Source organism: Hippoglossus hippoglossus, chromosome 12 (genome assembly GCF_009819705.1).
Source record: "Hippoglossus hippoglossus isolate fHipHip1 chromosome 12, fHipHip1.pri, whole genome shotgun sequence".
In the NCBI taxonomy this organism is placed as follows: Eukaryota; Metazoa; Chordata; class Actinopteri; order Pleuronectiformes; family Pleuronectidae; genus Hippoglossus; species Hippoglossus hippoglossus.
This window is the reverse complement of record NC_047162.1, coordinates 17,914,163-17,941,158: the sequence shown is the minus strand read 5'-3', so window position 1 is coordinate 17,941,158 and position 26,996 is coordinate 17,914,163. Positions and strand designations below refer to the sequence as shown.

At 42.2% G+C, this 26,996-nt stretch overlaps 4 protein-coding genes across 8 annotated transcripts in view; all 4 read left to right on the top strand.

The window, feature by feature from the left end:
- Nucleotides 1-3,142, top strand: part of phf24 (PHD finger protein 24) — a 42,638-nt gene extending 39,496 nt beyond the window's left edge. The window contains exon 10 of the transcript XR_004615546.1: nt 3,111-3,142. The gene's annotated coding sequence lies outside the window, so the exon portion shown is untranslated. The remainder of the gene's footprint in view (nt 1-3,110) is intronic.
- Nucleotides 335-5,776, top strand: LOC117771210 (phospholipase A2-like). Of its 4 annotated transcripts, none has more exons than XM_034601283.1 (4): nt 335-753; nt 886-1,048; nt 1,141-1,274; nt 5,243-5,776. In XM_034601283.1, the coding sequence occupies exons 1-4, from the start codon at nt 705-707 to the stop codon at nt 5,359-5,361; spliced, it is 465 nt and encodes a 154-aa protein (XP_034457174.1). In that variant the 5' UTR covers nt 335-704; the 3' UTR covers nt 5,362-5,776. The 4 variants fall into 4 exon arrangements, with proteins under 4 accessions (XP_034457174.1, XP_034457177.1, XP_034457176.1 ...); XM_034601286.1 differs by having other exon boundaries at nt 1,141-1,304; nt 5,186-5,308; XM_034601285.1 differs by lacking the exon at nt 5,243-5,776 and adding an exon at nt 1,362-1,904 and having other exon boundaries at nt 901-1,048.
- A 2,858-nt stretch (nt 5,777-8,634) lies between these two features.
- Nucleotides 8,635-9,945, top strand: LOC117771213 (phospholipase A2-like). Its single transcript, XM_034601290.1, has 5 exons — nt 8,635-8,673; nt 8,738-8,818; nt 8,958-9,105; nt 9,194-9,327; nt 9,415-9,945. The coding sequence occupies exons 1-5, from the start codon at nt 8,661-8,663 to the stop codon at nt 9,531-9,533; spliced, it is 495 nt and encodes a 164-aa protein (XP_034457181.1). The 5' UTR covers nt 8,635-8,660; the 3' UTR covers nt 9,534-9,945.
- Nucleotides 9,946-20,085: 10,140 nt separating this feature from the next.
- LOC117771212 (phospholipase A2, minor isoenzyme-like) lies at nt 20,086-25,393 on the top strand. Of its 2 annotated transcripts, XM_034601287.1 has the most exons (5): nt 20,086-20,121; nt 20,188-20,271; nt 24,478-24,640; nt 24,733-24,866; nt 24,954-25,241. In XM_034601287.1, the coding sequence occupies exons 1-5, from the start codon at nt 20,112-20,114 to the stop codon at nt 25,070-25,072; spliced, it is 510 nt and encodes a 169-aa protein (XP_034457178.1). In that variant the 5' UTR covers nt 20,086-20,111; the 3' UTR covers nt 25,073-25,241. The 2 variants fall into 2 exon arrangements, with proteins under 2 accessions (XP_034457178.1, XP_034457179.1); XM_034601288.1 differs by lacking the exons at nt 20,086-20,121; nt 20,188-20,271 and adding an exon at nt 24,210-24,345 and having other exon boundaries at nt 24,954-25,393.
- Nucleotides 25,394-26,996: the final 1,603 nt, after the last annotated feature.

The following is a 26,996-nucleotide window of genomic DNA, read 5'->3' as shown; positions in this document are numbered from 1 at the left end:
CAAACGTACATACATTACTTTTTCGTAATATTTCCTATGAAACCTGGATGAGAACAACCAACCACACTTGTGTATTAATCTCCCGGTTTTGCATCAAAACTGGAATTAACTTAATAGATGTTGTTTTTCAGTGCAAACCTCTTTGCAGTAATTATTTCTCTGTATAATGTCGCAGCCTCTCTCTCAACAAAATGAGAAGTATGGAACGAATGGAAGAAAGTAAATAATGATGTTTATTAACTGGAGATGGGAAATTGTAACTCAAATATTTGATATGAGATGGAAGAGGAAACGGAAAATGAATATTGTTTTTGAAAAAACAAGGATGGAAGACGAGAGGAGGAGGAAGGAAGAACAAAATATAACTTTAAGATGAAGAAACCCACTTTATTTTATTAAATATATATTTATTTTTAATTGTCTCTTTTTCTTTAGTTATAATACAGCACAATACACTGGCCACTGTAAGAAATAACACTTTTACAAATGAAGAGTAGAAAGGGCCACACTGTGAATCCTCTCTCTCACCTCAGTTAACATCGCTGTGTGGTCACTGAGCTGCTGAACTATGACTTCACAGAAAAGTTAAACACGTTGGAGTTTTTCTCGCGAATGTTGGTTGGTGTTTGAATCTCTGATGCTCGATATATAAGGAGGACCTGAACTTTGAGCTGGATCTGTGTCTGAAGGTCTTGACTCTCAGGATGAACGCCCTCCGAACTTTGTTTCTCTTGGCCGCCGGCCTCTCTGTGGGTGAGTACATCTTCACAGAAAGCTTCACCCCCCATCTCCATTGTGGATAAATACAGTATTTCTGATTCATCTGCATGTGCGGCGGTTGATGCTCCTTCTAGTCCTGTATAACCAGAATCCTCCTCCTTCCAGCTTGCTGTGGTCCAGTCCTGTCTCGCCACGAAAGGGCGCTCAACCAGTTCTGGATCCAGATCCGGTGCGAGATGCCCGACAGCCGGCCGATTATTGACTACGCTGACTACGGCTGCTACTGTGGAAAGGGCGGCGGTGGCACGCCTGTGGACGATCTGGACAGGTCTTGATTCATTCACTCTCTCAGTTCAGTGCTACCATGACATAAAAACATATTTTCGCCCTGTCTGAACACTTGTGTTGTCAAACCTGCAGGTGCTGCGAAGTGCACGACAACTGTTACGGTGACGCCATGCAGCTCAACGCATGCTGGTCATTATTCCACAACCCTTACACCAAGATGTACTCCTACAGCTGTGACAAAGCAAGCAAGAAGCTCACCTGTAACAGTGAGTGCACCGAGACGACAAGAGCGTGAGGTTATTAAAGAAGAAGAAATAACCTCTTAACCACCTTGTGCACTTTCTCCTCCTCAGAGAAAAACAACGCATGTGAGATGTTCATCTGTGAGTGTGACAGGAAGGCCGCCGAGTGTTTCGCCAGAACGCCTTATAACCCCGAGCACAAGCGACTGCCCAGCAACCGATGTCAGTAGAAGACCTCTGCAGTTTATCGAAGGCAGGATCCAGTCCCACACACGACACACCCATCACTGAGCTCTCAGGAGCGGCAGCAGCTTGTTTCGTCCGCTCATTGAAATACTCCCACTGACTTTGTACTGTCACATTCACAAGGTCATGGTTTTCTTTTCTCCTTCTTTCTTTGTGCTGCATCTCTATTGTTAGCTGTGGATCTGTATCCTGACAAGAAACACCCGTAGATCTGCATCTCTCATTAACTGATGCTGGTTATTCACAGGTATAATCCTAACTCAAGTTTCCAGTAGAGGGCGCTCTCATCTAGCACTTTCTTCCCTTGCTTGCAGAAAGTAGTTTACAGACTGTAGACTTTAATATTGGCACTTTATCAAATTATACAAATGCTTGCAGTACTCAATAAAGAAGATTAAAAAAATAATTCCGTTTGTGAGTGTATGAATTTTTAGAGTTTTTGTATTATTTGTGAAGTATTCAGTTGTATATATTATTTTTTACCTTGGTTGATGATGTCATCTTAATATAGTTGCAGTGTTGTGGTCCGTTGCCATTTCAGTCAAGTGTCCGAGCACATTGCTAGTTTGGACCAAGACGACGTAGTTGAGACCAAAACCAGAGCAAATTATTATGTTATCATGAATTAACTTGGTCTAAACTTTAAAAGAACTGCACTACGATAGTAAACATTTATTTTTTTTATTTTTGTGTAGAATGTACACACAGTGTATGTATCCTGATCAGGTACAAGGTTCACACTTACGGCACGACAATGTATTGGAAAAATAATACATACATTACTATAATGTATAATACTAATGCGTACACATACATTTTGATCATCTCTGCAGTTTTGATGCACTGATATACCACTGATATCCTCCTTAAAGAAAAAAATTCACCCCCCTCAGAGTTGTCATGAAGGAAGAACTTAGTGATTGAGACTAAAACCGTTTTTTTAACCAGGCTGTAAACAGGTTTAATTCTGCTCTAAAGTCTGTCTTTTTAACATGGGAGGCAATGGGAATTGACTCCTTCTTGGAGCCAGCCTCAGGTGGCCATCCAGTGAACTGCAGCTTTTTGCACTTCTGTATTGGCCTCATCGCTCAGCCCGGGATTTTGCCGCTTGGGTGTGACCATAGACTGTAAATAAAGATGGCCGACTTGACACCTTTCCCTAAGTGGCACCAAACTGTCTTGGTTACCCCCTGGTGGCTGGATGCAGTATAGGTCATAAACTGCACCTAGACTAAAAAGTCAATGTGCATGCTCAATATGTTTTTCTTAAAGATGGTTTCAATTATTTTACAAAATGTATGTTCAAGTGTTTCTCTGCAAAACAGAAGGAAGTGGAGACGCGTCATCCATTTGTATACACAGTCATTGTGTTTGATTCTGAATTAGCGCACTGTATTTACAATTAAATTAAGTCAATATGGCATCATTTTGATTTTGACACTATTTAGTTGCAATACCAGTTTCTATAAACTGAGAGTTGAAGAACTAGAAAATTCCTCCTGCCGAGAAATTTCGAATGGGTGCCTAGTGCTTGCTGCTGGCTCCAGAGAGACTCTTTCCATTTGAGAGAGAGACCGACTGGCTGCTTTAAGAGAGAGAGACAGACCCAGAGAGAGAGAGAGAGAGAGAGAGAGAGAGACTGGCTGGTTTAAGAGAGAGAGACAGACTTGATCATGAGGTGGCGCTATCACTATCACTGCATACACACTAATAGATCTGTTCAGGTCGGGGCTCTGATGAAGAGCCAATCACATTGTTGTTCAAAATCATAGAAAGTTGTATATTTAAAGAGTTCAAAAGTCCCCCTCTGAAAGACAAAGAAAAAGCAATGTTAAAATGCTCTGATTCAAAATCTATAACTCCTATCTGTGAAATGAAAACACCGTGAGAATCACAACACTTGGCCGAACAAGCAGATATCTACATTATTGGTTAGAGTCAAAACATTTGACTGTGCGAGCGAGTTAGAAAAGTACTTCCCCTTTCAAAAATGTCCTCTGAAAATTTACATTGGACCCAATGGGGCAGAGAAAGTTCTACACTCTAGCGCTCTCCTCAAACAAATGCTTGGTACTCAAAAACTATAAGTCCTATCTGTAAAATGAAAACACTTTGAGAATCCCACGACTTTAAAGAACAACCAGGGAATAACAATATTGTTGCATGCCCTGCAATGTGTTGCACCTAGTGGTGCCCGCACCCATAATTAAGCTAAATGGAAAAGATGACATAAATGGAAACACATCATTGTGACCAAGTGACGGACGTTGGCTTGAAGAACCACAAAACTGACAAAGGGAACGGCTCAGGATCGTGTAACAGACTGGAACTGCTGCTGAGCAGCGAGCGCTCACACACACGTGTTGCTTCAACGCTTTACGGTGGACGTGCCTGACACTGAGTGCTGGCATGATCATCATTAAGATAACCAATCACAGTGTCCTGCTCGGGGCACACGGAGTGGCTGGCCTTTGTGCTAACGCTCCATGCTAGCTGCCCGTGCAATGCTAAAGGGAAGTTGCGGGAAATACATTTCACAAGCAACATTCACCAGGTTCACCAGCTGCCTCCGCCTCCTTGAGATGTTTGATGTCAGGCTGAAAATTGTATTTGCATTCGTGTGATTGGCTGGCGCCTGCTCTTGAGTGTTTGTTAAGATGCGATTTGATCGGCTGGTGTTAAAAAAGTTGAGCTTATCTCGACACGCAGCTCAAACACAGTGACACAACAAAACCACACCACAACGCAGTTTGGCAACGCACTCGCCACAGTCCAAGCGATTAGGAAACATTTCTGTTGAAGCCTCGTATGTGTGAGAGCTGCGTTACTGAGGAGTTGCTGTCAACATGTTTGTATTGTTAATGATCTGAAGGACTGAAATTATGACTTGAAACATCAATATGTATTTGTCACATGTTGGTGTCTGGATGTAACAGCCGTGAACAAAAAGACAATCTTCTGCTTAAAGGTGTCTTTGTTTTTTTTCGTCGCTGCTGTTGTCTCAGAATCAACGTGGTGATGATTTATTGATGAGAAGATGCTCGACATTCAGATAAATTGATGTGTCAATAACCCTTGTGTTGTCCCTGCTTCCCCCGGCTGTTGGCCCCCTCACATAGCCCACCCCATATTAGGACGCACACGTAGCGCAATAGACACGTGAGCAGCCCTTGCAGATGTATTTGTTACACCCGCTGCACATGGTGTGAGTTTTACAGTCCTTTTTCCTGGGGCATATCTGACACCTCTTCCTCTTACTCGCCCCGAGCGGGGCTGCTGCTAGGGCTATGGAGGAGGCCGGACACTCGGGTCGAGCGTCGTAGTCAACAGCTCTCTGTGCGGCGGCGGCGGCTTTTACAGCCTTCACAACCGCAGCGGACGCGTCCGTGCGGGGGATGCGCTCCCTTCGTGCAATGAACGGAGTCACGAAAGCCTTTCCCAGCTGCTCTAGGAACACCCTCCGATTGTTCCGCTTGCCCGGCATCCAGTCTGGGTTGATCTCTTTCCATATCACAAAGGCGTTGTAGGCAGAGACGTCGAGAATGTTGTGAAAGACGACCAGGGGCCAGCGCGCGGTCATCCTCCTGCAGCTGTACGTTCCGATCACCTTGTCTAGGTTGTCCACGCCACCTTTGTTGCGGTTGTAGTCCAGGACGTCAGCGTCCTCGCGGTCGCTGATGAAGCGTGAGGTTATTAAAGAAGAAGAAATAACCTCCTAACCACCTTGTGCACTTTCTCCTCCTCAGAGAACAACAACGCATGTGAGATGTTCATCTGCGAGTGTGACAGGAAGGCCGCTGAGTGTTTCGCCAGAACGCCTTATAACCCCGAGCACAAGCGACTGCCCAGCGACCGATGTCAGTAGAAGACCTCTGCAGTTAATCGAACGCAGGATCCAGTCCCACACACGACACACCCATCACTGAGCTCTCAGGAGCGGCAGCAGCTTGTTTCGTCCGCTCATTGAAATACTCCCACTGACTTTGTACTGTCACATTCACAAGGTCATGGTTTTCTTTTCTCCTTCTTTCTTTGTGCTGCATCTCTATTGTTAGCTGTGGATCTGTATCCTGACAAGAAACACCAGTAGATCTGCATCTCTCATTAACTGATGCTGGTTATTCACAGGTATAATCCTAACTCAAGTTTCCAGTAGAGGGCGCTCTCATCTAGCTCTTTCTTCCCTTGCTTGCAGAAAGTAGTTTACAGACTGTAGACTTTAATATTGGCACTTTATCAAATTATACAAATGCTTGCAGTACTCAATAAAGAAGATAAAACAATTATTCAGTTTCTGTGTGTGTGAATTTATAGAGTTTTTGTATTATTTGTGAAGTATTCAGTTGTATATATTATTTTTTACCTTGGTTGATGATGTCATCTTAATATAGTTGCAGTGTTGTGGTCCGTTGCCATTTCAGTCAAGTGTCCGAGCACATTGCTAGTTTGGACCAAGACGACGTAGTTGAGACCAAAACCAGAGCAAATTATTATGTTATCATGAATTAACTTGGTCTAAACTTTAAAATAACTGCACTACGATAGTAAACATTTATTTTTGTGTAGAATGTACACACAGTGTATGTATCCTGATCAGGTACAAGGTTCACACTTACGGCACGACAATGTATCGGAAGAATAATAAATACATTACTATAATGTATAATACTAATGCGTACACATACATTTTGATCATCTTTGCAGTTTTGACGCACTGATATACCACTGATATCCTCCTTAATTTACACAGTGTAAATACAGTGCGCTAATTCAGAGTCAAACGCAATGACTGTGTATACAAATGGATGACGCGTCTCCACTTCCTTCTGTTTTGCAGAGAAACACTTGAACGTACATTTTGTAAAATAATTGAAACCATCTTTAAGAAAAACATATTGAGCATGCACATTGACTGTTTAGTCTCTAGGTCAGGGGTCGGCAACCCGCGGCTCTTCAGCCCCTCTGCAGCGGCTCCCTGTGCAGTGTTGAACGGTGAACTTAACGAATCAGTTTTCATATGATGAACGTGAGTGAACGTCACGTTCATTTTTATTAAATCATCGTATCAGGCCAGCATGAAATACCAGGAGCGTGTGTGTGTGTGTGTGTGTGTGCTCCCAGACAGCGCACACACACACAGGCCCCGCCCACCCCGCTCGTCACGTACTTACCGGCTGCTTCTTATCAGTGGAAACAGTGAAAACACCGAGTCTCTCTGGTCTCAGCTGCTCAGAGATCAGCGCCGCAGCTTCTAGATCAGAGCAGAAGCTGCAGCTGGTTTGTACCGAGCTTCAGTCATGTGTCCGCCTCCGGTCTGACCTGCTCTCACTTTTTGTTTTAATACTTCGTCAACTAAAATATATCTTTTTAAGCTATAAGGCTTTAGCTATATCTTTTTATTTATTTCAAAGTGGACTACTTCTTATTTCATACATTTCCCACAAATATGGGGAGGACTCAAATAGGCCTGCATAGTTCTGTGTTTAATTTATTTCAAAGTAGGCCTTCACATTGCCAGTGTATTTTCTTCTCCTCTTCATAAGAGTTTGGTGTTTTCCTTTGTTGTAACAGTTAAAAATAGCAATAAAATGTCAACAGTTTTCTTTATTGTCGTTCTATAATTTCATAAATGCAACAAGCTAGAGTTTTAATATATATAGTATAACTATATATCAACGTTATAAGCTGTGTTATCAAATATGTTTTGCGGCTCCAGACAAATTTGATTTGGGGGAAGAGGGGGCAAAATGGCTCTTTTGATAGTAAAGGTTGCCTACCCCTGGTTAATGATCTGAAGGACGGAAATTATGACTTGAAACATCAATATGTATTTGTCACATGTTGGTGTCTGGGTGTAACAGCCGTGAACAAAAAGAAGATCTTCTGCGTAAAGGTGTCTTTGTTTTTTTTCGTCGCTGCTGTTGTCTCAGAATCGACGTGGTGATGATTTATTGATGAGAAGATGCTCGACATTCAGATAAATTGATGTGTCATTAAATGAAATGTGTTGTTGAGCCTTTGAATCGTGCTGGTGCGTGCACATTTTCTATTTTGAGAGATATTTGTATTAAAGATCCTGTTACAGTTCAAATCCGTGTGCAGTTTGAGTCATGTGTGTTGTCAGCTTCAATCAAAACACTGTTTATTTGCAAAAGGTGATGAGTTGTTTCAACTAATTTCTGATGAACCAGACAGCGGCTTCTGAAATGTTTAAAACATGAAATTGACAAACAGCCTCAGACTACAAGAGAGAGTTGGAAGAAAAGTGGGAGAAATGAGCTTTACTCAGAAAGACTGAGGAGAGGACTCATGGAATTAGTGATGAAAACAGAGAATGGAGTGACTGAAGGAGGTGCAGCAACCAAACCATTGATTTATTTCTTTGCTTTATATGATTATATAGAAGTTGAAAATATCAAAACCTTTTTATCTGAAAAGGAAAAAGAAAAGAAACAGAGTTACGCAGCTTTTTTTAATGACTTCACTCACGATTAAGTGGAATACAAACGTACATACATTACTTTTCATAATATTTCCTATGAAACCTGGATGAGAACAACCAGCCACACTCATGTATTAATCTCCCGGTTTTGCATCAAAACTGAAATTAATAACTTAATAGACGTTGTTTTTCAGTGCAAACCTCTTTGCAGTAATTATTTCTCTGTATAATGTTGCAGCCTCTCTCAACAAAATGAGAAGTTTCCATTCAGTATATTAAGAAAAGTGACCCTTTTCTTGGAGATGGGAAATTGTAACTCAAATATTTGATATGAGATGGAAGAGGAAACAGAAAATGGATATTGTTTTTGAAAAAACAAGGATGGAAGACGAGAGGAGGAGGAAGGAAGTACAAAATATAACTAAGATGAAGAAACCCACTTTATTTTATTATATATATAATTTTATTTTTAAATGTCTCTTTTTCTTTAGTTATAATACAGCACAATACACTGGCCACTGTAAGAAATCCCACTTTTACAAATGAAGAGTAGAAAGATCCACACTGTGAATCCTCTCTCTCACCTCAGTTAACATCGCTTTGTGGTCACTGAGCTGCTGAACTATGACTTCTCAGAAAACTTAAGGGCGTTAGAGTTTTTCTCACGAATGTTGGTTCGTGTTTGAATCCCGGATCCTGTTCACTGTGAGGGGTGCGACCCTATGTCGTATGAACAGGTGACAGGGCGGGCCCCCCGAGGCCTGATGCTCGATATATAAGGAGGACCTGAACTTTGAGCTGGATCTGTGTCTGAAGGTCTTGACTCGCAGGATGAACACCCTCCGAACTCTGTTTCTCTTGGCCGCCGGCCTCTCTGTGGGTGAGTACATCTTCATAAAAAGCTTCACCCCCCATCTCCCTTGTGGATATATACAGTATTTCTGATTCATCTGCATGTTGATGCTCCTTCTAGTCCTGTTTAACCAGAATCCTCATCCTTCCACCTTGTTGTGCTTCAGCCCTGTCTCGCGAAGGCAAGGCGCTCAACCAGTTCAGGAACATGATCCTGTGCATGATGCCTAACAGCTGGCCGCTTTTGGACTACGCTGACTACGGCTGCTTCTGTGGATGGGGCGGCGGTGGCACGCCTGTGGACGATCTGGACAGGTCGTGATTCATTCGCTCAGTTCAGTGCTACCATGACATAAAAACACCTTTTCGCCCAGGCTGAACACTTGTGTTGTCAAACCTGCAGGTGCTGCCAAGTGCACGACAAGTGTTACAGTGACGCCATGCAGCTCAACGCATGCTGGTCCATCTTCCACAACCCTTACACCAATTTTTACTCCTACAGTTGTGACAAAGCAAGCAAGACACTCACCTGTAACAGTGAGTGCACCGAGACGACAAGAGCGTGAGGTTATTAAACAAGAAGAAATAACCTCCTAACCACCTTGTGCACTTTCTCCTCCTCAGAGAACAACAACGCATGCAAGATGTTCATCTGCGAGTGTGACAGGAAGGCCGCCGAGTGTTTCGCCAAATCGCCTTATAACCCCGAGCACGAGCACCTGCCCAGCGACCGATGTCAGTAGAAGACCTCTGCAGTTAATCGAAGGCAGGATCCAGTCCCACACATGACACACCCATCACTGAGCTCTCAGGAGCGGCAGCAGCTTGTTTCGTCCGCTCATTGAAATACTCCCACTGACTTTGTACTGTCACATTCACAAGGTCATGGTTTTCTTTTCTCCTTCTTTCTTTGTGCTGCATCTCTATTGTTAGCTGTGGATCTGTATCCTGACAAGAAACACCAGTAGATCTGCATCTCTCATTAACTGATGCTCGGTTATTCACGGGTATAATCCTAACTCAAGTTTCCAGTAGAGGGCGCTCTCATCTAGCTCTTTCTTCCCTTGCTTGCAGAAAGTAGTTTACAGACTGTAGACTTTAATATTGGCACTTTATCAAATTATACAAATGCTTGCAGTACTCAATAAAGAAGATGATTCAGTTTGTGTGTGTATGAATTTATAGAGTTTTTGTATTATTTGTGAAGTATTCAGTTGTATATATTATTTTATACCTTGGTTGATGATGTCATCTTAATATAGTTGCAGTGTTGTGGTCCGTTGCCATTTCAGTCAAGTGTCCGAGCACATTGCTAGTTTGGACCAAGACGACGTAGTTGAGACCAAAACCAGAGCAAATTATTATGTTATCATGAATTAACTTGGTCTAAACTTTAAAAGAACTGCACTACGATAGTAAACATTTATTTTTTTTATTTTTGTGTAGAATGTACACACAGTGTATGTATCCTGATCAGGTACAAGGTTCACACTTACGGCACGACAATGTATCGGAAAAATAATACATACATTACTATAATGTATAATACTAATGCGTACACATACATTTTGATCATCTCTGCAGTTTTGATGCACTGATATACCACTGATATCCTCCTTAAAGAAAAAAATTCACCCCCCTCAGAGTTGTCATGAAGGAAGAACGTTGTGATTGAGACTAAAACCGTTTTTTTAACCAGGCTGTAAACAGGTTTAATTCTGCTCTAAAGTCTGTCTTTTTAACATGGGAGGCAATGGGAATTGACTCCTTCTTGGAGCCAGCCTCAGGTGGCCATCCAGTGAACTGCAGCTTTTTGCACTTCTGTATTGGCCTCATCGCTCAGCCCGGGATTTTGCCGCTTGGGTGTGACCATAGACTGTAAATAAAGATGGCCGACTTGACACCTTTCCCTAAGTGGCACCAAACTGTCTTGGTTACCCCCTGGTGGCTGGATGAAGTATAGGTCATAAACTGCACCTAGACTAAAAAGTCAATGTGCATGCTCAATATGTTTTTCTTAAAGATGGTTTCAATTATTTTACAAAATGTATGTTCAAGTGTTTCTCTGCAAAACAGAAGGAAGTGGAGACGCGTCATCCATTTTTATACACAGTCATTGTGTTTGATTCTGAATTAGCGCACTGTATTTACAATTAAATTAAGTCAATATGGCATCATTTTGATTTTGACACTATTTAGTTGCAATACCAGTTTCTATAAACTGAGAGTTGAAGAACTAGAAAATTCCTCCTGCCGAGAAATTTCGAATGGGTGCCTAGTGCTTGCTGCTGGCTCCAGAGAGACTCTTTCCATTTGAGAGAGAGACAGACTGGCTGCTTTAAGAGAGAGAGACAGACCCAGAGAGAGAGAGAGAGAGAGACTGGCTGGTTTAAGAGAGAGAGAGAGAGAGAGACAGACTTGATCATCAGGTGGCGCTATCACTATCACTGCATACACACTAATAGATCTGTTCAGGTCGGGGCTCTGATGAAGAGCCAATCACATTGTTGTTCAAAATCATAGAAAGTTGTATATTTAAAGAGTTCAAAAGTCCCCCTCTGAAAGACAAAGAAAAAGCAATGTTAAAACGCTCTGATTCAAAATCTATAACTCCTATCTGTGAAATAAAAACACAGTGAGAATCACAAGACTTTGCCGAACAAACAGATATCTACATTATTGGTTAGAGTCAAAACATTTGACTGTGCAAGTGAATTAGAAAAGTACTTCCCCTTTCAAAAATGTCCTCTGAAAATTTACATTGGACCCAATGGGGCAGAGAAAGTTCTACACTCTAGCGCTCTCCTCAAACAAATGCTTGGTACTCAAAAACTATAAGTCCTATCTGTAAAATGAAAACACTTTGAGAATCCCACGACTTTAAAGAACAACCAAGGAATAACATTATTGTTGCATGCCCTGCAATGCGTTGTGCCTAGTGGTTTACCCATAATTAAGCTAAATGGAAAAGATGACATAAATGGAAACACATCATTGTGACCAAGTGACGGACGTTGGCTTGAAGAACGACAAAACTGAGAAAGGGAACGGCTCAGGATCGTGTAACAGACTGGAACTGCTGCTGAGCAGCGAGCGCTCACACACACGTGTTGCTTCAACGCTTTACGGTGGACGTGCCTGACACTGAGTGCTGGCATGATCATCATTAAGATAACCAATCACAGTGTCCTGCTCGGGGCACACGAAGTGGCTGGCCTTTGTGCTAACGCGCCATGCTAGCTGCCCGTGCAATGCTAAAGGGAAGTCATGGGAAATACATTTCACAAGCAACATTCACCAGGTTCACCAGCTGCCTCCGCCTCCTTGAGATGTTTGATGTCAGGCTGAAAATTGTATTTGCATTCGTGTGATTGGCTGGCGCCTGCTCTTGAGTGTTTGTTAAGATGCGATTTGATCGGCTGGTGTTAAAAGTTTTACAGTCCTTTTTCCTGTGGCATATCTGACACCTCTTCCTCTTACTCGCCCCGAGCGGGGCTGCTGCTAGGGCTATGGAGGAGGCCGGACACTCGGGTCGAGCGTCGTAGTCAACAGCTCTCTGTGCGGCGGCGGCGGCTTTTACAGCCTTCACAACCGCAGCGGACGCGTCCGTGCGGGGGATGCGCTCCCTTCGTGCGATGAACGGAGTCACGAAAGCCTTTCCCAGCTGCTCTAGGAACACCCTCCGCTTGTTCCACTTGCCCGGCATCCAGTCTGGGTTGATCTCTTTCCATATCACAAAGGCGTTGTAGGCGGAGACGTCGAGAATGTTGTGAAAGACGACCAGGGGCCAGCGCGCGGTCATCCTCCTGCAGCTGTACGTTCCGATCACCTTGTCTAGGTTGTCCACGCCACCTTTGTTGCGGTTGTAGTCCAGGACGTCAGCGTCCTCGCGGTCGCTGATGAAGCGTGAGGTTATTAAAGAAGAAGAAATAACCTCCTAACCACCTTGTGCACTTTCTCCTCCTCAGAGAACAACAACGCATGTGAGATGTTCATCTGCGCATGTGACAGGAAGGCCGCTGAGTGTTTCGCCAGAACGCCTTATAACCCCGAGCACAAGCGACTGCCCAGCGACCAATGTCAGTAGAAGACCTCTGCAGTTAATCGAAGGCAGGATCCACTCCCACACACGACACACCCATCACTGAGCTCTCAGGAGCGGCAGCAGCTTGTTTCGTCCGCTCATTGAAATACTCACACTGACTTTGTACTGTCACATTCACAAGGTCATGGTTTTCTTTTCTCCTTCTTTCTTTGTGCTGCATCTCTATTGTTAGCTGTGGATCTGTATCCTGACAAGAAACACCCGTAGATCTGCATCTCTCATTAACTGATGCTGGTTATTCACAGGTATAATCCTAACTCAAGTTTCCAGTAGAGGGCGCTCTCATCTAGCTCTTTCTTCCCTTGCTTGCAGAAAGTAGTTTACAGACTGTAGACTTTAATATTGGCACTTTATCAAATTATACAAATGCTTGCAGTACTCAATAAAGAAGATAAAAAAATTATTCAGTTTCTGTGTGTGTGAATTTATAGAGTTTTTGTATTATTTGTGAAGTATTCAGTTGTATATATTATTTTTTACCTTGGTTGATGATGTCATCTTAATATAGTTGCAGTGTTGTGGTCCGTTGCCATTTCAGTCAAGTGTCTGAGCACATTGCTAGTTTGGACCAAGACGACGTAGTTGAGACCAAAACCAGAGCAAATTATTATGTTATCATGAATTAACTTGGTCTAAACTTTAAAATAACTGCACTACGATAGTAAACATTTATTTTTGTGTAGAATGTACACACAGTGTATGTATCCTGATCAGGTACAAGGTTCACACTTACGGCACGACAATGTATCGGAAGAATAATAAATACATTACTATAATGTATAATACTAATGCGTACACATACATTTTGATCATCTTTGCAGTTTTGACGCACTGATATACCACTGATATCCTCCTTAATTTACACAGTGTAAATACAGTGCGCTAATTCAGAGTCAAACGCAATGACTGTGTATACAAATGGATGACGCGTCTCCACTTCCTTCTGTTTTGCAGAGAAACACTTGAACGTACATTTTGTAAAATAATTGAAACCATCTTTAAGAAAAACATATTGAGCATGCACATTGACTGTTTAGTCTCTAGGTCAGGGGTCGGCAACCCGCGGCTCTTCAGCCCCTCTGCAGCGGCTCCCTGTGCAGTGTTGAACGGTGAACTTAACGAATCAGTTTTCATATGATGAACGTGAGTGAACGTCACGTTCATTTTTATTAAATCATCGTATCAGGCCAGCATGAAATACCAGGAGCGTGTGTGTGTGTGTGTGTGTGTGCTCCCAGACAGCGCACACACACACAGGCCCCGCCCACCCCGCTCGTCACGTACTTACCGGCTGCTTCTTATCAGTGGAAACAGTGAAAACACCGAGTCTCTCTGGTCTCAGCTGCTCAGAGATCAGCGCCGCAGCTTCTAGATCAGAGCAGAAGCTGCAGCTGGTTTGTACCGAGCTTCAGTCATGTGTCCGCCTCCGGTCTGACCTGCTCTCACTTTTTGTTTTAATACTTCGTCAACTAAAATATATATTTTTAAGCTATAAGGCTTTAGCTATATCTTTTTATTTATTTCAAAGTGGACTACTTCTTATTTCATACATTTCCCACAAATATGGGGAGGACTCAAATAGGCCTGCATAGTTCTGTGTTTAATTTATTTCAAAGTAGGCCTTCACATTGCCAGTGTATTTTCTTCTCCTCTTCATAAGAGTTTGGTGTTTTCCTTTGTTGTAACAGTTAAAAATAGCAATAAAATGTCAACAGTTTTCTTTATTGTCGTTCTATAATTTCATAAATGCAACAAACTAGAGTTTTAATATATATAGTATAACTATATATCAACGTTATAAGCTGTGTTATCAAATATGTTTTGCGGCTCCAGACAAATTTGATTTGGGGGAAGAGGGGGCAAAACGGCTCTTTTGATAGTAAAGGTTGCCTACCCCTGGTTAATGATCTGAAGGACGGAAATTATGACTTGAAACATCAATATGTATTTGTCACATGTTGGTGTCTGGGTGTAACAGCCGTGAACAAAAAGACGATCTTCTGCATAAAGGTGTCTTTGTTTTTTTTCGTCGCTGCTGTTGTCTCAGAATCGACGTGGTGATGATTTATTGATGAGAAGATGCTCGACATTCAGATAAATTGATGTGTCATTAAATGAAATGTGTTGTTGAGCCTTTGAATCGTCCTCCTGCGTGCACATTTTCTATTTTGAGAGATATTTGTATTAAAGATCCTGTTACAGTTCAAATCCGTGTGCAGTTTGAGTCATGTGTGTTGTCAGCTTCAATCAAAACACTGTTTATTTGCAAAAGGTGATGAGTTGTTTCAACTAATTTCTGATGAACCAGACAGCGGCTTCTGAAATGTTTAAAACATGAAATTGACAAACAGCCTCAGACTACAAGAGAGAGTTGGAAGAAAAGTGGGAGAAATGAGCTTTACTCAGAAAGACTGAGGAGAGGACTCATGGAATTAGTGATGAAAACAGAGAATGGAGTGACTGAAGGAGGTGCAGCAACCAAACCATTGATTTATTTCTTTGCTTTATATGATTATATAAAAGTTGAAAATATAAAAACCTTTTTATCTGAAAAGGAAAAAGAAAAGAAACAGAGTAACGCAGCTTTTTTTAATGACTTGACTCACGATTAAGTGGAATACAAACGTACATACATTACTTTTCATAATATTTCCTATGAAACCTGGATGAGAACAACCAGCCACACTCATGTATTAATCTCCCGGTTTTGCATCAAAACTGAAATTAATAACTTAATAGACGTTGTTTTTCAGTGCAAACCTCTTTGCAGTAATTATTTCTCTGTATAATGTCGCAGCCTCTCTCAACAAAATGAGAAGTTTCCGTTCAGTATATTAAGAAAAGTGACCCTTTTCTTGGAGATGGGAAATTGTAACTCAAATATTTGATATGAGATGGAAGAGGAAACGGAAAATGGATATTGCTTTTGAAAAAACAAGGATGGAAGACGAGAGGAGGAGGAAGGAAGAACAAAATATAACTAAGATGAAGAAACCCACTTTATTTTATTATATATATAATTTTATTTTTAAATGTCTCTTTTTCTTTAGTTATAATACAGCACAATACACTGGCCACTGTAAGAAATCCCACTTTTACAAATGAAGAGTAGAAAGATCCACACTGTGAATCCTCTCTCTCACCTCAGTTAACATCGCTTTGTGGTCACTGAGCTGCTGAACTATGACTTCACAGAAAACTTAAGGGCGTTAGAGTTTTTCTCACGAATGTTGGTTCGTGTTTGAATCCCGGATCCTGTTCACTGTGAGGGGTGCGACCCTATGTCGTATGAACAGGTGACGGGGCGGGCCCCCTGAGGCCTGATGCTCGATATATAAGGAGGACCTGAACTCTGAGCTGGATCTGTGTCTGAAGGTCTTGACTCGCAGGATGAACGCCCTCCGAACTCTGTTTCTCTTGGCCGCCGGCCTCTCTGTGGGTGAGTACATCTTCACAGAAAGCTTCACCCCCCATCTCCCTTCTGGATAAATACAGTATTTCTGATTCATCTGCATGTGCGGCGGTTGATGCTCCTTCTAGTCCTGTTTAACCAGAATCCTCATCCTTCCACCTTGTTGTGCTTCAGCCCTGTCTACCAACGACAAGGCGCTCAACCAGTTCAAGGACGTGATCCTGTGCACGATGCCCGACAGCCGGCCGAATTTCGACTACGGTGACTACGGCTGCTACTGTGGGAAGGGCGGCTCTGGCAAGCCTGTGGACAAGCTGGACAGGTCGTGATTCATTCACTCTCTCAGTTCAGTGCTACCATGACATAAAAACACCTTTTCGCCCTGTCTGAACACTTGTGTTGTCAAACCTGCAGGTGCTGCCAAGTGCACGACAAGTGTTACATAGAGCACAATGAATGCACGTCCTTCACCAAGTTCTACTCCTACAGCTGTGACAAAGCAAGCAAGACGCTCACCTGTAACGGTGAGTGCACCGAGACGACAAGAGCGTGAGGTTATTAAAGAAGAAGAAATAACCTCCTAACCACCTTGTGCACTTTCTCCTCCTCAGGAAAAAAAGACGCATGTGGGTGGTTCATCTGTGAGTGTGACAGGAAGGCCGCCGAGTGTTTCGCCAAATCGCCTTATAACCCCGAGCACAAGCAACTGCCCAGCGACCGATGTCAGTAGAAGACCTCTCCAGTTAATCGAAGGCAGGATCCACTCCCACACACGACACACCCATCACTGAGCTGTCAGGAGCGGCAGCAGCTTGTTTCGTCCACTCATTGAAATACTCCCACTGACTTTGTACTGTCACATTCACAAGGTCATGGTTTTCTTTTCTCCTTCTTTCTTTGTGCTGCATCTCTATTGTTAGCTGTGGATCTGTATCCTGACAAGAAACACCAGTAGATCTGCATCTCTCATTAACTGATGCTGGTTATTCACAGGTATAATCCTAACTCAAGTTTCCAGTAGAGGGCGCTCTCATCTAGCTCTTTCTTCCCTTGCTTGCAGAAAGTAGTTTACAGACTGTAGACTTTAATATTGGCACTTTATCAAATTATACAAATGCTTGCAGTACTCAATAAAGAATATTAAAAAATGATTCAGTTTCTGTGTGTGTGAATTTATAGAGTTTTTGTATTATTTGTGAAGTATTCAGTTGTATATATTATTTTTTACCTTGGTTGATGATGTCATCTTGATATAGTTGCAGTGTTGTGGTCCGTTGCCATTTCAGTCAAGTGTCCGAGCACATTGCTAGTTTGGACCAAGACGACGTAGTTGAGACCAAAACCAGAGCAAATTATTATGTTATCATGAATTAACTTGGTCTAAACTTTAAAATAACTGCACTACGATAGTAAACATTTATTTTTGTGTAGAATGTACACACGGTGCATGTATCCTGATCAGGTAAAACGTTCACACTTGCGGCACGACAATGTATCGGAAGAATAATACATACATTACTATAATGTATAATACTAATGCGTACACATACATTTTGATCATCTTTGCAGTTTTGACGCACTGATATACCACTGATATCCTCCTTAATTTACACAGTGTAAACACAGTGCGCTAATTCAGAGTCAAACGCAATGACTGTGTATACAAATGGATGACGCGTCTCCACTTCCTTCTGTTTTGCAGAAAAACACTTGAACGTACATTTTGTAAAATAATTGAAACCATCTTTAAGAAAAACGTATTGAGCATGCACATTGACTTTTTAGTCTAGGTGCAGTTTATGACCTATACTTCATCCAGCCACCAGGGGGTAACCAAGACAGTTTGGTGCCACTTAGAGAAAGGTGTCAAGTCGTCCATCTTTATTTACAGTCGATGGTCACACCATGTAGTTTATCTCTGCCCTCAGTCAATATGGCATAATTTTGATTTTGACACTATTTATTTGCAATACGAGTTTCTATAAAGTGAGAGTTGAGATGAAGAGTTAAAGTAAATGGAAAAGATGATAAATGGAAACACATCATTGTGACCAAGTGACGGACGTTGGCTTGAAGAACCACAAAACTGACAAAGGGAACGGCTCAGGATCGTGTAACAGACTGGAACTGCTGCTGAGCAGCGAGCGCTCACACACACGTGTTGCTTCAACGCTTTACAGTGGACGTGCCTGACACTGAGTGCTGGCATGATCATCATTAAGATAACCAATCACAGTGTCCTGCTCGGGGCACACGGAGTGGCTGGCCTTTGTGCTAACGCTCCATGCTAGCTGCCCGTGCAATGCTAAAGGGAAGTCGTGGGAAATACATTTCACAAGCAACATTCACCAGGTTCACCAGCTGCCTCCGCCTCCTTGAGATGTTTGATGTCAGGCTGAAAATTGTATTTGCATTCATGTGATTGGCTGGCGCCTGCTCTTGAGTGTTTGTTAAAATGCGATTTGATTGGCAGCTGTTAAATTAAGTTGAGCTTATCTCGACACGCAGCTCAAACACAGTGACACAACAAAACCACAACCACAACGCAGTTGGCAACAAATGTATTTGTCACATGTTGGTGTCTGGGTGTAACAGCCGTGAACAAAAAGACGATCTTCTGCATAAAGGTGTCTTTGTTTTTTTTCGTCGCTGCTGTTGTCTCAGAATCGACGTGGTGATGATTTATTAATGAGAAGATGCTCGACATTCAGATAAATTGCTGTGTCATTAAATGAAATGTGTTGTTGAGCCTTTGAATCATGCTGGTGCGTGCACATTTTCTATTTTGAGAGATATTTGTATTAAAGATCCTGTTACAGTTCAAATCCGTGTGCAGTTTGAGTCATGTGTGTTGTCAGCTTCAATCAAAACACTGTTTATTTGCAAAAGGTGATGAGTAGTTTCAACTAATCTCTGATGAACCAGACAGCGGCTTCTGAAATGTTTAACACATGAAATTGACAAACAGCCTCAGACTACAAGAGAGAGTTGGAAGAAAAGTGGGAGAAATGAGCTTTACTCAGAAAGACTGAGGAGAGGACTCATGGAATTAGTGATGAAAACAGAGAATGGAGTGACTGAAGGAGGTGCAGCAACCAAACCATTGATTTATTTCTTTGCTTTATATGATTATATAGAAGTTGAAAATATCAAAACCTTTTTATCTGAAAGGGAAAAAGAAAAGAAACAGAGTAACGCAGCTTTTTTTAATGACTTGACTCACGATTAAGTGGAATACAAACGTACATACATTACTTTTCGGAATATTTCCTATGAAACCTGGATGAGAACAACCAACCACACTCATGTATTAATCTCCCGGAATTAATAACTTAATAGACGTTGTTTTTCAGTACAAACCTCTTTGCAGTAATTATTTCTCTGTATAATGTCGCAGCCTCTCTCAACAAAATGAAAAGTATCTGTTCAGTATATTAAGAAAAGTGACCTTTTTCTCTGAGGTTTCTTAATACAGCAGAACGAATGGAAGAAAGCAAATAATGACATTTATTAAATGGAGATGGGAAATTGCAGCTCAAATATTTGATATGAGATGGAAGAGGAAATGGAAAATGTATATTGTTTTTGAAAAAACAAGGATGGAAGACGAGAGGAGGAGGAAGGAAGAACAAAATATGTCGTTAAGATAAAGAAACCCACTTTTTATTTTGTTATTTATATAATTTTAGTTGCTGAACTATGACTTCACAGAAAAGTTAAGCGCGTTGGAGTTTATCTTGCTTTTTGCACATGTTGGTTGTTGTTTGAATCCCGGATCCTGTTCACTGTGAGGGGTGCGACCCTATGTCGTATATGAACAGGTGACGGGGCGGGCCCCCCGAGGCCTGATGCTCGATATATAAGGAGGACCTGAACTCTGAGCTGGATCTGTGTCTGAAGGTCTTGACTCGCAGGATGAACGCCCTCCGAACTCTGTTTCTCTTGGCCGCCGGCCTCTCTGTGGGTGAGTACATCTTAACAGAAAGCTTCACCCCCCCCATCTCCCTTGTGGATATATACAGTATTTCTGATTCATCTGCATGTTGATGCTCCTTCTAGTCCTGTTTAACCAGAATCCTCATCCTTCCAGCTTGTTGTGATTCAGCCCTGTCTACCAACGACAAGGCGCTCACCCAGTTCAGGCAAATGATCCTGTGCATGATGCCCGACAGCTGGCCGAATTTCGACTACAGTAACTACGGCTGCTACTGTGGGAAGGGGGGCTCTGGCACGCCTGTGGACAAACTGGACAGGTCGTGATTCATTCACTCTCTCAGTTCAGTGCTACCATGACATAGAAACACCTCTTCGCCCTGTCTGAACACTTGTGTTGTAAAACCTGCAGGTGCTGCCAGATGCACGACAACTGTTACAGAGACGCCATGCAGCTCAAGGAATGCACGTCCTTCTTCGACAACCCATACATCAATTTTTACTCCTACAGATGTGCCAAAGCAAGAAAGAAGATCACCTGTAACAGTGAGTGCACCGAGACGACAAGAGCATGTTGTTATTAAAGAAGAAGAAATAACCTCCTAACCACCTTGTGCACTTTCTCTTCCTCAGAGAACAACAACGCATGTGAGATGTTCATCTGCAAGTGTGACAGGAAGGCCGCCAAGTGTTTCGCCAGATCATGTCATAACCCCAAGAACAAGGGACTGCCCAGCGACCGATGTCAGTAGAAGACCTCTGCAGTTAATCCAATGCAGGATCCAGTCCCACACACGACACACCCATCACTGAGCTCTCAGGAGCGGCAGCAGCTTGTTTCGTCCGCTCATTGAAATACTCCCACTGACTTTGTACTGTCACATTCACAAGGTCATGGTTTTCTTTTCTCCTTCTTTCTTTGTGCTGCATCTCTATTGTTAGCTGTGGATCTGTATCCTGACAAGAAACACCAGTAGATCTGCATCTCTCATTAACTGATGCTGGTTATTCACAGGTATAATCCTAACTCAAGTTTCCAGTAGAGGGCGCTCTCATCTAGCTCTTTCTTCCCTTGCTTGCAGAAAGTAGTTTACAGACTGCAGACTTTAATATTGGCACTTTATCAAATTATACAAATGCTTGCAGTACTCAATAAAGAATATTAAAAAATGATTCAGTTTCTGTGTGTGTGAATTTATCGAGTTTTTGTATTATTTGTGAAGTATTCAGTTGTATATATAATTTTTTACCTTGGTTGATGATGTCATCTTGATATAGTTGCAGTGTTGTGGTCCGTTGCCATTTCAGTCAAGTGTCTGAGCACATTGCTAGTTTGGACCAAGACGACGTAGTTGAGACCAAAACCAGAGCAAATTATTATGTTATCATGAATTAACTTGGTCTAAACTTTAAAAGAACTGCACTACGATAGTAAACATTTATTTTTGTGTAGAATGTACACACAGTGTATGTATCCTGATCAGGTACAAGGTTCACACTTACGGCACGACAATGTATCGGAAGAATAATACATACATTACTATCATGTATAATACTAATGCGTACACATACATTTTGATCATCTTTGCAGTTTTGACGCACTGATATACCACTGATATCCTCCTTAATTTACACAGTGTAAATACAGTGCGCTAATTCAGAGTCAAACGCAATGACTGTGTATACAAATGGATGACGCGTCTCCACTTCCTTCTGTTTTGCAGAGAAACACTTGAACGTACATTTTGTAAAATAATTGAAACCATCTTTAAGAAAAACATATTGAGCATGCACATTGACTTTTTAGTCTAGGTGCAGTTTATGACCTATACTGCATCCAGCCACCAGGGGGTAACCAAGACAGTTTGGTGCCACTTAGGGAAAGGTGTCAAGTCGTCCATCTTTATTTACAGTCGATGGTCACACCATGTAGTTTATCCCTGCTCTCAGTCAATATGGCATCATCTTTATTTTGACACTATTTATTTGCAATACCAGTTTCTATGAAGTGAGAGTTGAGATGAAGAGTTAAAGTAAATGGAAAAGATGATAAATGGAAACACATCATTGTGACCAAGTGACGGACGTTGGCTTGAAGAACCACAAAACTGACAAAGGGAACGGCTCAGGATCGTGTAACTAAAATGCGATTTGATTGGCAGCTGTTAAATTAAGTTGAGCTTATCTCGACACGCAGCTCAAACACAGTGACACAACAAAACCACAACCACAACGCAGTTTGGCAACGCACTCGCCACAGTCCAAGCGATCAGGAAACATTTCTGTTGAAGCCTCGTATGTGTGAGAGCTGCGTTACTGAGGAGTTGCTGTCAACATGTTTGTATTGTTAATGATCTGAAAGACTGAAATTATGACTTGAAACATCAATATGTATTTGTCACATGTTGGTGTCTGGGTGTAACAGCCGTGAACAAAAAGACGATCTTCTGCGTAAAGGTGTCTTTGTTTTTTTCGTTGCTGCTGTTGTCTCAGAATCGACATGGTGATGATTTATTGATGAGAAGATGCTCGACATTCAGATAAATTGATGTGTCATTAAATGAAATGTGTTGTTGAGCCTTTGAATCATGCTGGTGCGTGCACATTTTCCATTTTGAGAGATATTTGTATTAAAGATCCTGTTACAGTTCAAATCCGTGTGCAGTTTGAGTCGTGTGTGTTGTCAGCTTCAATCAAAACACTGTTTATTTGTAAAAGGTGATGAGTAGTTTCAACTAATCTCTGATGAACCAGACAGCGGCTTCTGAAATGTTTAAAACATGAAATTGACAAACAGCCTCAGACTACAAGAGAGAGTTGGAAGAAAAGTGGGAGAAATGAGCTTTACTCAGAAAGACTGAGGAGAGGACTCATGGAATTAGTGATGAAAACAGAGAATGGAGTGACTGAAGGAGGTGCAGCAACCAAAACAATAAGTTATTTCTTTGCTTTATGTGATTGTATAAAAGTTGAAAATATAAAAACCTTTTTATCTGAAAAGGAAGAAGAAACATTTTAGAGTAACGCAACTTTTTTTAATGACTGATTGCAGTACAATACAAAACACCTATATGTTATAACATGAAGCACATGAGGCAGCAGATGTGGTTAGAGCCACGATAAAGTGAAAGATCAACGTTATTTCATCACAGAACTGACAGACAACAGAACAAATATTGCCTTCCACTGTTATCGTCCTCTTCATATCATCCAAGATGTAATTTTGTAGTTCGGGATTTTCCACTTCTCCGTACATATGGTGGAAAGTTTCAATGTTACGTTTGTTATCTCTCTTTTTGTACAGGACAAAATAATGCAAACATTGGAGGCTGGGCGATGTGACCTATGTGCTTCTGTCTCTCTCATCGGTCCCCAGCCTCCTGACTCACGATTAAGTGGAATACAAACGTACATACATTACTTTTCGGAATATTTCCTATGAAACCTGGATGAGAACAACCAACCACACTCATGTATTAATCTCCCGGAATTAATAACTTAATAGACGTCGTTTTTCAGTGCAAACCTCTTTGCAGTAAGTATTTCTTGTTATAATGTCGCAGCCTCTCTCAACAAAATGAAAAGTATCTGTTCAGTATATTAAGAAAAGTGACCCTTTTTCTCTGAGGTTTCTTAATACAGCAGAACGAATGGAAGAAAGTATATATTGACGTTTATTAACTGGAGATGGGATATAATTTTATTTTTAAATGTCTCTTTTTCTTTAGTTATAATACAGCACAATACACTGGCCACTGTAAGAAATCACACTTGTACAAATAGTAGAAAGAGTAGAAAGGGCCACAGTGTGAATCCTCTCTCTCACCCCAGTTAACATCGCTGTGTGGTCACTGAGCTGCTGAACTATGACTTCACAGGAAAGTTAAGCGCGTGGGAGTTTTTCTTGCTTTCTGCACATGTTTGAATCCCGGATCCCGTGCGACCCTATGCCGTATGAACAGGTGACGGGGCGGGCCCCCCGAGGCCTGATGCTCGATATATAAAGAGGACCTGAACTTTGAGCTGGATCTGTGTCTGAAGGTCTTGACTCGCAGGATGAACGCCCTCCGAACTCTGTTTCTCTTGGCCGCCGGCCTCTCTGTGGGTGAGTACATCTTCACAAAAAGCTTCACCCCCCATCTCCCTTGTGGATATATACAGTATTTCTGATTCATCTGCATGTGCGGCGGTTGATGCTCCTTCTAGTCCTGTTTAACCAGATTTCTCATCCTTCCAGCTTGCTGTGGTCCAGCCCTGTCTACCAACGACAGGGCGCTCAACCAGTTCAGGCAAATGATCCTGTGCATGATGCCCGACAGCCGGCCGATTTTCGACTACGCTGACTACGGCTGCTACTGTGGGAAGGGCGGCTCTGGCACGCCTGTGGACAAACTGGACAGGTCGTGATTCATTCACTCTCTCAGCTCAGTGCTACCATGACATAAAAACACCTCTTCGCCCTGTCTGAACACTTGTGTTGTCAAACCTGCAGGTGCTGCCAAGTGCACGACAAGTGTTACAGTGATGCCATGCAGCACGACCAATGCTGGTTCATCATCGACAACCCTTACATCGAGTTCTACGCCTACAGCTGTGACAAAGCAAGCAAGACACTCACCTGTGGCGGTGAGTGAACCGAGACGACAAGAGCGTGAGGTTATTAAAGAAGAAGAAATAACCTCCTAACCACCTTGTGCACTTTCTCCTCCTCAGAGAACAACAACGAATGCGAGATGTTCATCTGCGAGTGTGACAGGAAGGCCGCCGAGTGTTTCGCCAAATCGCCTTGGATCCCCGAGCACGAGCACCTGCCCAGCGACCGATGTCAGTAGAAGACCTCTGCAGTTTATCCAACGCAGGATCCAGTCCCACACACGACACACCCATCACTGAGCTCTCAGGAGCGGCAGCAGCTTGTTTCGTCCGCTCATTGAAATACTCACACTGACTTTGTACTGTCACATTCACAAGGTCATGGTTTTCTTTTCTCCTTCTTTCTTTGTGCTGCATCTCTATTGTTAGCTGTGGATCTGTATCCTGACAAGAAACACCAGTAGATCTGCATCTCTCATTAGCTGATGCTGGTTATTCACAGGTATAATCCTAACTCAAGTTTCCAGTAAAGGGCGCTCTCATCTAGCTCTTTCTTCCCTTGCTTGCAGAAAGTAGTTTACAGACTGTAGACTTTAATATTGGCACTTTATCAAATTATACAACTGCTTGCAGTACTCAATAAAGAATATAAAAAAAAGATGATTCAGTTTGTGTATGAATTTATAGAGTTTTACATTGTTTTTTTCAATGCATAAGTCTTTGTTAAGGCACCTTTACCTTCTTCCTCCCATAGTCACCTTTTCTAAGGGTGAAACAATCGTGGTTTCACCTTCCAAACAAAACATCAGACAATGTGCACTCAAGTAGACACAATCTACAAGTACAACCTTGTTTGATAAAAAATGAAAATACTGTGCTTAGATTTGCATTTTATGCTACGTTTAATGACATAATTCTGAGTTTGTGACAGAGCTTCCAAGGTCAACAAAAAAGAGAGAGGTGTCGTAGATTATGTTGATTTGTGTCCCTTATATCTGTAATACCTCCACAATCTATAATCTTTAATGCTGACACCCTGAAACCACTGGATTCAGTTTCTAATCACTCAAGACAGAGATTGCACTCATCGCTCTGAGCTGGGAAAGACTCAGTATATTGAAAAGATATATTTGCACCAGTGGCTCCTGTTTCATGTCAATAACTGTCTTTTAAGCCTGACCTCTTCTGTGGCACAGCTTTAAGGTCTATTTTGCGAGTTTACGTTTGCAAAAGTTGGACACAAAGATTCCATTGGAATGAAATCATTCCCCGCAGACACATTCCTCAGACAGATTGTGTTGATTGCAGCTGGAACGTACTGAAAATTTAACTTAAGATGACTAACAGAAACAAATGTGCTTGTTTTGACAGTGTGTCCTGCTCTGAGGGTTGTGTTGGCTTGTTATTCACTGGATGCTTGGAGCGAGGGGTGGGGGGGGTGCACAACATCTGACACCAACCCACCACTGTTCAGCCTGATGAATAAATAAGTGCTTCAGGTTGCAATGTGTGAAAAAGCTGCTCACGTCCAAACTGTGACGGTTTAAAAGAAATTAATTTGGGAGGAAACAAAACTGAGAGAAGAGCGAGGGACAAAGAAAACTGGTCGGACAGAGAGGTGAGTAAGAAGGAGTCGAAACCAGAAGAGCCAAGACTGTGGCTGCAGCTTGGATGTCTCATAGTGACTCCACCCTGGCATGCGAACACAAGCCCGCGCGTTACCCAGAGTGCACGCCGGCCCCCGATGCTGCCGTGGTTACCTGGTGTTTTGCCAAACCAATCAGGTATGGTACAAGAAGCAACAGTTTCCAGCGTGTTGGTCTACTTCCCACAGCAGGTAGGGGAGTGTCTGAAGTGGTCCACCCAGAGGATCTCTTGGCTTGTTGACTTCCCCTGTCTGGTATGCACGACGTCATCTCTACCACATGAAAAGACAGACTGAATTAATGTCTATGGAACATTGTCGTCCATTATAATGTCCCGGGAGAAAAAGGGTTAGTAGCTGCAGGAACAAAAGGTTTGTATAAAAATACTGGCTTTGTTTACAGACATGTGTTCTTTACACGTCTCATGCGTCAGTTTGCAAATGTGTATTATTGCACAATACATTGTAATCTGCAGTTATGAATGTGTTGCATGAGGGAAGAAACTGAAAGTTTTCAC